At 67.2% G+C, this 10,398-nt stretch overlaps 1 protein-coding gene across 1 annotated transcript; it reads left to right on the top strand.

The window, feature by feature from the left end:
* The first annotated feature begins 1,139 nt into the window (after positions 1-1,139).
* On the top strand, positions 1,140-8,214 carry LOC132567817 (protein-glutamine gamma-glutamyltransferase 5-like). The gene is made up of 12 exons (XM_060233500.1): positions 1,140-1,419; positions 2,094-2,348; positions 2,746-2,864; positions 3,791-3,919; positions 4,222-4,399; positions 4,497-4,635; positions 5,218-5,321; positions 5,416-5,655; positions 6,005-6,322; positions 6,421-6,581; positions 7,357-7,490; positions 8,040-8,214. The coding sequence occupies exons 1-12, from the start codon at positions 1,140-1,142 to the stop codon at positions 8,200-8,202; spliced, it is 2,220 nt and encodes a 739-aa protein (XP_060089483.1). The 3' UTR covers positions 8,203-8,214.
* The last annotated feature ends 2,184 nt before the right edge of the window (positions 8,215-10,398 follow it).

The following is a 10,398-nucleotide window of genomic DNA, read 5'->3' on the forward strand; positions in this document are numbered from 1 at the left end:
TTCCCAAATGCCCCCAGGCAGTGACCCCGCCCCCCCCCGCGCTCCAGCCCCAAAGGAAGGGAGGGCCGCTGCGGGGGGGCGGGGAGGGAGGGGTGCAGCAGGAGGAGGACTCGGCAGTCCACGAGGGGGGGGGGGGAGGAGACGCAGACCAGGAGGCAAAGGGGAAGCGGGCAGGAGGGACCCGGAGCAGCCAGGGGACGGGGGGTGGGGGCTGAGACTGTCAGTGGTCCCTCTAGGCTGCGTTAGTGTGAGCTAGCTCACATCCCCCCCGCACCCGCCCCCGAACCTGAGGCTTCACCCTGGGACTAGGCGTTGCGGGGAAAGGAGCAGAAGGAACTGCCCCCCCCCCCTCTGTCTCTGTCTCACACACCCCTCTCTGGGAGGGGAGAGGAGAGGCAGAAACCCAGGGCGGGGCGGGGGGGGCAGCCTTTCTGGGCATGGGAGGCTCCTCCCCCACCCCCGCCGGGCTGGTCCCGACCTGCCTGTGGCAAAGCCCTTCAGCTGCTGCCGCCTCCGCCCCGGGCATGCCACAGAGGCCAAGGAGAGGCCCGGAGGCTGCTGCCCGCCCCCCGCGAAGCCAGCAGGGAGGCCTGGAGAAGGCGCGTCCCCTGAGCAAGCCCAGGAGGGTCTGCGGCGGCTGGAGGGGGGCTCCCTCCCCCCCGCCGCTGCGCTGCCCTGTGGCCCGGTTGGGGGGGAGGTCCGCTGTCCCGGAGGAGGGAGGGTGGGGTGGGGGGCTCTGGAGGGAGGGGGGCCTTCTTCTCTCGCAGGGGGGACCCCACCCACCCCGAGCGCCCCTGTGCTCCCCCTGGCCAGGAAGACGAGGGGGCGGCTGGCTGACCCGCCACCTGCCGCTTGGCCTGCCCCCCCGCTCCCCCGCCCTGCTTGCTCCGCAGCGCCCTCAGGAGAGACCCGCCGCGCACCCCCCCCCCCGCCTGCAGGACAGGCTCCTCCTCCTCCCCGCCCCCCCTCCCGGAGCCTGGAAAGGTGGCCTCGGTCATGCCCCTGAGGCCCCACCCCCCGCCCCCCCGCGCCTCCCTGGCTGAGCCGAGGCAGCCCCGAGGCACTCCCTGGAGGAAGGGAAGCACGGCAGGATCATGGCCCAAGGTCGGTCTCCGGGGGAGGCGGCCGGCTGAGCCCCCATGGCCGGGGCGGGAGGGGGGGAAGGAAGCCGCGGGCAAGGGGAGGGCTGGGGGGGCACCACCAGCAGCAGCCTGCCTTCCTTCCCACCTCCCGCCCCAGGACTGCAGCTGGCCTCGGTGGACTGGCAGAGCCCGCGGAACAACCGGCAGCACCGAACGGCAGAGATCAGCACGCAGCGGCCCATCCTGCGGCGAGGGCAGCCCTTCCACCTGCGCCTCCACTTCGTCAGCCGCGGCTACCAGCCGGGCCTCGACTCCGCTTACCTCATCGCAGAGACTGGTGAGCCGGCCGCGGGGCCACCACCACACAGGCCCTCCGCAGAGACCAGCGCCCCACCTCCAACCCCAACCCCCCAGTTACTCTCCGGCCTCTCAGGGAGGGAGGGGTCGTGGGAGCCCTGGCCGCCTCCCTACCCCCCCCCCCCGCCCCCAGTCTGGTGCAGTGGCGAAGTGTGCGGACTCTTATCTGGGAGAACCGGGTTTGATTCCCCACTCCTCCACTTGCAGCTGCTGGAATGGCCATGGGTCAGCCATAGTTCTCGCAGGAGTTGTCCTTGAAAGGGCAGCTGCTGTGAGAGTTCTCTCAGCCCCACCCACCTCACAGGATGTCTGTTGTGGGGGGAGACGATATAGGAGATTGTGAGCCGCTCTGGGACTCAGAGTGAAGGGCGGGATATGAATCCAATATCTTCTTAGATAGTTTGGTGTAGTGGCTAAGTGTGCAAACTTAGCTAAGTGTGCAGATCTGGGAGAACCGGGTTTGATTCGCCACTCCTCCACTTGCACCTGCTGGAAAGGTCCTGGAAAGTGCAGCTTCTGTCAGAGCTCTCCCAGCCCCACCCGTGTGGGGTGTCTGTTGTGGGGAAGGAAGATAAAGGAGACTGTGAGCCGCTCTGAGATCGTAGTGGAGGGTGGGGTATAAGCCCAACGTCTCCTCCCCCCACCTCTCCGCAGGTCCCCAGCCCCAGCGGCGGTTGGGCACTCGCGCCATCTTCTTGGTGGGGCTGGGGCTGCCCGAGGCGGCCAGAAGCGTGTGGAGCGGCGGCTACCTCTCCAGCGGGCCCCGGTCCACCGAGCTGGCGGTTCTGGCCCCGGCCGCGGCCCCCGTCGGGCGCTACCAGCTCAAGATCCACCTGGAGCCCTCCCAGGGCCCGGCCACCTCCTACCTCCTGGGGGAATTCCTCCTGCTCTTCAACGCCTGGTGCCCAGGTAGGGAGGGGGGCTCTCTGCACCCCCCACCCCCCTGCCTCCAGTGGAGAGCGGCCCTGGGGCCGGGTGCGGCGCTTCTCCGGCTTCCCCGCTGGCTGGAAAAGGGGGGCGGGGGGAGGGCCCGAGGGAGGGGGGCTCTCTGCACCCCCCACCCCCCTGCCTCCAGTGGAGAGCGGCCCTGAGGCCGGGCGCGGCGCTTCTCCGGCTTCCCCGCTGGCTGGGAAAGGGGGGCGGGGGAGGGTCCGGGGGAGGGGCGGCTCTCTGCACCCCCCACCCCCCCTGCCTCCAGTGGAGAGGGGCCCTGAGGCCGGGCGCGGCTTCTCCTGCTTCCCCGCTGGCTGGGAAAGGGGGGGGGGCGGCAGGGCGCCCACTCCTCCCTCCCCCCCCCCCCCCGCAGAGGACGAGGTGTTCCTGGCCAGTGAGGAGGAGCGGCAGGAATACGTCCTGAGCGAAGAGGGCCTCTTCTACCGGGGGAACAAGGACTGGATCCAGCCCTCCCCCTGGCATTACGGGCAGGTAGGCGGCGGCGGCGCCCGCAGGGGGGGGGGGAGAGGGGGGGGGAGAGAGGGAGGGGAGCGGCCTGGGGCTCCGGGATGCCCGGCGGCGGCGACTATCCTGGCAGAAGCCGCGAGGAGGGGGAGGGGGGAGGATTGGCACTCGCGGCGGGGGGGCTATCCCTGCCCTCTGGGAAGGGCGTCGGAGAGGAGCGGCGGATGTATGGGGCGGCCGAGGGGCTGGGGCGGGCAGAGCGAGGGGCGCGGGCTCCCTCCATCTACCGCGGCCCCCACGCAGGCGCCCTTGGCTCAAGGGGGGAGGCATAGCCGCTCGGCGGGGGCCCGTCTAGCTAGCCCGGCAGCGCCCCGTCTCGCCTGGGGGCCCGCCAGCTGCCCCCCCGCCCCAGACAGCCCTTCCTCTCCTCGCTCCTCAACCCGCAGCCCTCCCGCTTCTGAGAAGGGGGCGGGGCTGGGGGGCTAGATATGGGGAGAGGCGCTGCCCTGGGCCGCGATTTGCTCCACCTCCCACCCCCCCACCATGCACAGTTTTAGAAACCTCCCCCCGCCGGCTGTATATCTTTTTATAGCCAACCGCGAAAGCCCCCGCTTCTTCAGCCTCTCATCTCCCCCCCCCCCGCCCCGTTGTTCCGACGTCCTGGGCGCTTTCCTCCCCCCCCCCCCCCCGCCATGCTTCTCCCCACTGGGCTCTCGGAGGGCGCTGCCAGCCCGAACGCTGCTCTCCGTTTCCGAGGTGGAGGCGGCGGTGCTGTAGCCGCAGGGCCCGGACCCAGCATCCCCAGGGCGCGCGCTCTTCCGTCGGAGAGGCCGAGCCAGAGAGACAGGGGGACTGGGCTGCGCAGCTGCCTCCTTCCCTCCCTCCCTCCCTCGGGGCGCTCTCGCTGGGGCAGCCAGTCCCCCGGCAGCCTAATGCCCCCCCCGCCCCCGCAGTTCGAAGAGGACGTGGTGGACATCTGCTTGGAGCTCCTCGACAGGAACTTGAGCTACCGCCGCAACCCGGCCCGGGACTGCGCCCAGCGAGGCAGCGCGCCCTACGTCAGCCGGGTGGTCAGCGCCATGGTGAGGACGAAGAGCCCCCCCACCCCTCCCCCCAGCAAGGAAGGCCTGCGGGCCGCGAAGTCGGGCTGGTGCTGGGGGGGGGGGCGGCAGGACGGGGGGCGGGACCTCCTCGGGAAACAGCAGAATGCCCCCCCCTGTGCCTCTCTCCTTTCCCTCTGGACAGCTCCCCGCGCAGAGGCCCCTGGGATGATAATGGGGGGGCCCCCTCCCTCCCTCCTCCCCCCCTGCCGCAGCCTCCTCCGGCCGGGAGCGGGTGGGCCCTTCTTCCTTCCCGGCCTCTCTGCCACGCCGCCCCCTCGCAGGTGAACAGCAACGACGACGGGGGGCTCCTGCTGGGCAAGTGGAGCGAGGACTACTCCGGGGGGGTCCGCCCCACCGCCTGGAGTGGCAGCTTGCCCATCCTCCGCCAGTGGCACCGGGCCGGCGGCGAGCCCGTCCGATACGGCCAGTGCTGGGTCTTTGCCGCCGTCTTGTGCACAGGTAGGCACCGGGGAGGGGGGGGACCCCCGGGCCAGAAGGAAGCCCCCGAGGGGGGTGGCCTGGCACCTTGCGGTTCACTGCGCTCCCCCCCCCCCAGTGATGCGGTGCCTTGGGATCCCTACTCGCGTGGTGACCAACTTCAACTCCGGCCACGACACCGACGGCAACTTGGTCATCGATGTCTTCTACGACCAGACGGGCCAGCTCCTGCCCGGCCGCAGCAAGGACAGCGTCTGGTGAGGAGAGCCGCCCCCCGCCCCCCCCCGCATCTCCTCAGCCCACTGAAAGCCCCGGGGCCCCCTACGCCCCCTCCCCCACGATGCATTGCTCTGCCTCCGGCTGCCAGTCCCCCGGTGGGGCCTGGAGATCTCCGGGGGTTACAACTGCTCCCCCCCCCCAGGAGCAGCTGCGAGGCCAACCAGACCGGCAGCAGGAGGAGAGGTCCGCTTCCGAGGGTCTCATAGGGCCCCTTCCTCAGTGCACCAAAGAGAGCTGGCTCTCCCTGAAGTTCTCGCAGGACTCGAATCTGGGTCTTCCGCAACTGGCCAAGCCGGCTACCCCCCGTTGGGAGGCTGGACTCCGTCCATGGCTTTCTACTCCTCTCCATTGGAGCCCCTCCCCTTCCAGACCCCCCTTCCCAGACTCTACCCCCCAATCCCCAGAATTTTTCTACCTGGAGTTGGCAACCCCAGTCCCACCTAACCCTCCCCCCCCCGCAATGGCTGAGGCGGAGCGGCTCCCCCCACCCCTCCCGCCACCCCCTCCCAGGACCACTCCCCCCCCCAAGAAACCGTCTCCCGGGGCTCCCTCCCTGGCAGGAACTTCCACGTGTGGGACGAGTGCTGGATGGCGCGCAGAGACCTGCCGGCGGGCTACGGGGGCTGGCAGGTGTTGGACGCCACCCCCCAGGAGCGCAGCAACGGTCAGTGCCCCAGGATCGGGGGGGGGGGCGGGCTGGGAATCCGTGGGCTCGGCTGCTCCGTCCAACCCCTTCTCCCCCCTCCCGGCTCCGGCAGGGCTGTATTGCTGCGGGCCCGCTCCGGTGGCCGCCATCCGCGCAGGCGAAGTGCAGCAGCGCTACGACGCGCCCTTCGTCTTCGCCATGGTGAACGCGGACCGCGTGGCCTGGCTGCTCTCGGGCACCGGCAAGGAGAAGCTCCACTGGGAGGGCGACGCCGTCGGCCTCCACATCAGCACCAAGGCCCTGGGCAGCCCCGAGCGCCACGACATCACCGGCACCTACAAGCCCCCCGAAGGTCTCTCCGGCTGAGCGCGCGGCGCGGCGGGGCGGGGAGGCTGGGAGGGCGCAGCGGCCGGGACCGAGGACCCCTCCTCCCCTCTCCCCCTTGAGGTGGCCCGGATCCCCCGGAAACCTGCCTGCCCAACCCCTTGGGCCGCTTGCCTGGGAAGCTCCGCTGGGCAGCGAGAGGGAGGAAGGAAGGAAGGAAGCGCCCCCCACCCCAGCCAGCCGGCCAGGCAGGGGGCGCGCCCCGGAGGAGGAGGAGGAGGAGGCGCCGGCGGCTCGGCACCTGCTGCCCGCCCCCCCCCCCCAGCCCCGCGCCAGCAGCGGCCCTACTCGCCCTCTCGTCTCTCCCCCGGGTGCAGGCTCTGCGGAGGAGCGCCAGGCGTTCCAGAGGGCTCTGGAAGCCCGGGCCGGAGCAGGGGCAAGGGCGGCGGGATCCGAGGCGAGGCTCGCCGCTGCCGCAGAGGCCGCCAGCCCGGCTCCGCTCTCCCTCCGGCTGGGGCTGCTGGAGAGCGCCGAGATCGGGCAGGACTTGCACCTGGAGCTGGTGGCGCGGAGCCTGGCGGGGGCCCCCCACGAGCTGAAGCTCAGCCTCAGCTGCCAGCCCGTGCTGCACGACGGCACCCCCCGGCCCCCCTTCTGGCAAGACACCCGCTACCTCGCCCTGCGCCCGCACCAAGGTGAGCCGCCCGCCTCCGAGTCAGGGGGACTGGGCTGGGCAGGCCAGCCGGGGCTGCGGTGCTGAGCGCAGCCGGCCTCGCTTTGCCTTGCCTTGCAGAGGAGCGGGTCTCGTGGCGCGTGGCCTACGGGCAGTACGGGCGGCACCTGGGGGAGGACGGGCAGGTGCAAGTCATCGCCATCGCCGAGGAGAACGCCGCCTGGCAGAAGGTGCTGGCCCAGAAGACCGTCACCATGGCCAGCCCCACCCTCACCCTCAGCGTAAGCCAGCCCGCCCCACCAGGGGGGAAGCTTCCTGGCCCAGACAGGCTCCTGCGGCGGCGGCCTCCCCCCCCCCGCTCCGCCCCCCAGCCTGGGGGAGGCGCGGGCTGGTCCTGCCTCGGGACAACCTTGGCCAAGGATCCTGGAGAGGGTGTTTGGGGCGGGGGGGCGGCATTTGTGAAGCTCTTGCGTTGTGCAGGGGGTCGGACTAGGTGACCTATGAAGCTGCCTTGTACTGAATCGGACCCTCCCCCCTGTCGATCTAAGTCAGTCTTGTCTCCTCAGACTGGCAGCGGCTCTCCAGGGTCTCATGCTGAGGTTTTCCACGCCTATTTGCCTGGACCCTTTTTAGTTGGAGATGCTGAGGATTGAACCTGGGACCTTCTGCTTCCCAAGCAGATGCTCTACCACTGAGCCACAGCCCCATTCATGGCTCTCCAGGGACTCAAGCTGAGGTTTTTCACGCCTACTTGCCTGGACCCTTTTTAGTTGGAGATACCTGGGACCTTCTGCTTCCCAAGCAGATGCTCTACCACTGAGCCACAGCCCCATTCATGGCTCTCCAGGGTCTCAAGCTGAGGTTTTTCACGCCTACTTGCCTGGACCCTTTTTAGTTGGAGATGCCGGGGACTGAACCTGGGACTTTCTGCTTCCCAAGCAGATGCTCTACCCCTGAGCCCCCGTCCCCTCCAACTCTACGATTCTAACGCCGCTCCTCCCACTCCCGCTCCCCCTCCCGGAGGGGGCCTGAGCGGCTCCTGGTCCCTTTGTGCAGGTCTTGGCGCCGGTGGTGGTGAGCCAGCCCTTCCCGCTCCACGTGGAGTTCGTCAACCCCCTGCCCCAGCCCGTGGACGGCTGCCTCTTGCTCGCGGAAGGCGGCGGGCTGGTGAGGGGCCAGGCCTCCATCGAGTAAGTAGGGGGCCGGCAGGGGGCGGGGCCTTCTTTCTCGGCAGCCCCCCCCCCCGCACCCTCCTGGCACAGCTGATGGTCCCATTGGGGGGGGGAGGATACCCTAAGGGGGCAGGTGGCATTTCAGAGGGAGGGGGGCATCCAGCCAAGCCTACAGGCCTCTCCTCAAACAGCCTTCAATGATCAAGACACCCCCCTAATTATTGAAGAACCACCGCTGAATCCAAATGACCCCCTTTCTTTAAGAGCCACCGCTGGTGTTTCCGAGTGCAGCGCCTCCTGCAGCCACTCCTCGCCTAGGGGCTCTCCTGGCTTTGAGCCCAGGACCTCCTGCCTGCGGGGGCGGGGGGGGGGAGGACTTCCTAGAGGGATTCTCTGGGTCTGTTCCAGCCTCAGGCTCCAGAGGGGCCTCCCTCCCACCAGCTCATCCGGATGCCCTTTTCACTTGGGCCAAGTGACTGCAGGGCTTCGGGGGGGGGGGGGCTCCTGTCCAGAAGGGCAGAGCTGGAGCCGGCACCTGGCAGTGACTCGCTTGCTTTGGCCCCACAGATTGGGTTCCCTCCAGGCCCAGGAGAAAGGCAGCATCCAGTTCCAGTTGACGCCCTACAAGAATGGGCCCCGGCAGCTCCACGTCACCCTCACAAGCAGTCACTTCCCCCCCATCAAGGGCTGGAAGTGGCTGGAGGTGGCCCCCCACCCAGGGGACAGCTAGAGGATGAAGCCCCCCCCCCATGCACTGGCACTTGGCCTTCCTCTCCTGAATAAACGCTGGCACCTTCACCCAACACTTTGTGGGCTGCCTCTTTCCACAGGTGCCCCCCCCCCCGGCACACTCCCTGCCAAGAGGGGCTCTCCGCACTGTGGCTGAGTCCTGGCCTGCACGTTGTGTGGCTGAGTGTGTGTGGCGGAAGTAGAGGGGCAGTTCTGCACAACACACATGCACATATCCCCCCTTCCTCCTGCTGCTTTGGGCCCTGGGATTCAGGGGTGCTGGGAACCACCCAAACTGCTGCCCTCCATGTAGCTGGGCACCTCCAGGACTGCGGGGCTGGGACAGCTGGGGGGGCACAAACTCTGCCTGGCTCAGGCTCCTCCTCCAAATAGCCTCCCAAACCCCTAAAAGCAGCAAGGCACAGCATGCTTTTTGCACCCCCTGCTCAGCCCACCCCAGTTCAGTCCCCCCCCCTCAACTGTGGTTGGTCACAGGGGGAAGTGAGTGCAGGGCGTGCCTCTGGTCTGGCCCCGCAGGGCTCTTCTGATGTCCTCTATGGCCTGAACTCCTCAGCCCGACATCCTGGCTTCCTACCCGGAAGGCATTGCTCCCACAAAGGTTACCTAAAGGCTCTAGGGGAAGGTGTGCCTGGAGAGGGGGGTGAGCAGGGCTACAATGCTGAGCCTCACAGGCTGAACACAGAGACAGAAACAGGCCTGCTGCCAAAGCCAGATCTGAAGAAGCAGCAGAACCAACTTCCATGCACAATAAGGTGATCCCGATGGAGACTTCCCTGCACGGTGTTTGAGGGGGAAAGTGGCAAAATGGATGTGAAGGTAGAATGCCAGTTTCAGGGGGATGGCCGCCTTGTCCAGGACTGGAGGTGAACAAGTTCTTCTCAGAGTTTTGGGGTCGAGACCAACAAGGCCCTGTCAGAAGGCAGGGGCGCCTGAAGCAGAGATGAGGATGGGCGGGGCCAGCAGTCCTTCTTTACTCATTTCTCCTCAGTGGACCGAAGGTCCCTCTCTTCTCCTCCACTTTATCCTCACAACCCCCCTGTGAGGTGGGTCGGGCTGAGGGGGTGTGGCTGGCCCCAGGTGACCCTGCAAGCTGCCCTGGAGCCCTCCTCTGACTCTACCCAGACACCCTGTTGGTGCAGCAGCGGGTGGGGGGCCTTTCAGGACCATGGGATGTGCCTGGAGACAGGCCGGAGCCCCCAGCCCTGGTGGGCAGAGACCCTCTCTGCTGCTGTGACAAACCGGAGCAGGTCACTCAGGGCAGGGCTGGCCGGAGGGGGCTGCCCTCGCCTCCAGTGGCTGGGGAGAGGCCTATTGGTGGGGAGGGGCACAACTGCCCAGCAAGGACACCCCCCCCTCTCCTGAGGCCAGGCTGCAGTGACATTTCCCCCCTGCCCTTCCTCCCAGGAGCAGCAAAGCCAGGCAAGAGAGGTTCAGAGGGGGGTTGCTATCTGGACTTCCAGGGTGCTCTCCTAGCCAAGCACCAACTGGGGCCCACCCTGCTGAGCTCCTGAGACTGGGCCAGCCAGGGCAGGGAAGCTTCTTCTACAGAAGACACATTTTTGTAGCTGTTGTCTAATTCTGCAGCCTGCCTGGAGGTTCTGTGAGAAAGAGAAGCCAGGGAGAAAGGCATCCAGCCCGCTCAGCACAGCAGCCACCCCCCCCCCCCCGGCTTCCAGCCCCTCGACTGGACTCCTTTAAGCGGTGGAAAACCAGTCCAAGTGAGATTAGTAAAAGGGAACACAGGCTGTGGCAAATCAAATGCAAGACTGTGATCAGGCAGGCAAAAAGGGACTATGAGGAGCATATTGCAAAAAACATAAAGACCAACAATAAAAATTTCTTCAAATATATTAGAAGTAGGAAACCAGCCAGGGAGGCAGTGGGGCCCTTGGATGACCATGGGGTAAAAAGATTACTGAAGGAGGATAGGGAAATGGCTGAGAAGCTAAATGGATTTTTTGCCTCCGTCTTCACTGTGGAAGACGAGAACTTTTTGCCCGCCCCAGAACCACTAATTTTGGAAGGGGTGTTGAAAGACCTGAGTCAGATTGAGGTGACAAAAGAGGAGGTCCTACAACTGATAGACAAATTAAAAACGAATAAGTCACCGGGTCTGGATGGCATACATCCGAGAGTTCTGAAAGAACTCAAAGTTGAACTTGTGGATCTTCTAACA

Source organism: Heteronotia binoei, chromosome 2 (genome assembly GCF_032191835.1).
Source record: "Heteronotia binoei isolate CCM8104 ecotype False Entrance Well chromosome 2, APGP_CSIRO_Hbin_v1, whole genome shotgun sequence".
Lineage (NCBI taxonomy): Eukaryota > Metazoa > Chordata > Lepidosauria > Squamata > Gekkonidae > Heteronotia > Heteronotia binoei.

Excerpts from the sequence above, each read along its gene's own strand:
- LOC132567817 (XM_060233500.1), top strand. The coding sequence starts at position 1,140 with ATGGCCGGGGCGGGAGGGGGGGAAGGAAGCCGCGGGCAAGGGGAGGGC. Across the intron at positions 1,420-2,093 it reads TTACCTCATCGCAGAGACTG|GTCCCCAGCCCCAGCGGCGG; the intron begins GTGAGCCGGCCG and ends ACCTCTCCGCAG. Across the intron at positions 5,322-5,415 it reads CCCCCAGGAGCGCAGCAACG|GGCTGTATTGCTGCGGGCCC; the intron begins GTCAGTGCCCCA and ends CGGCTCCGGCAG.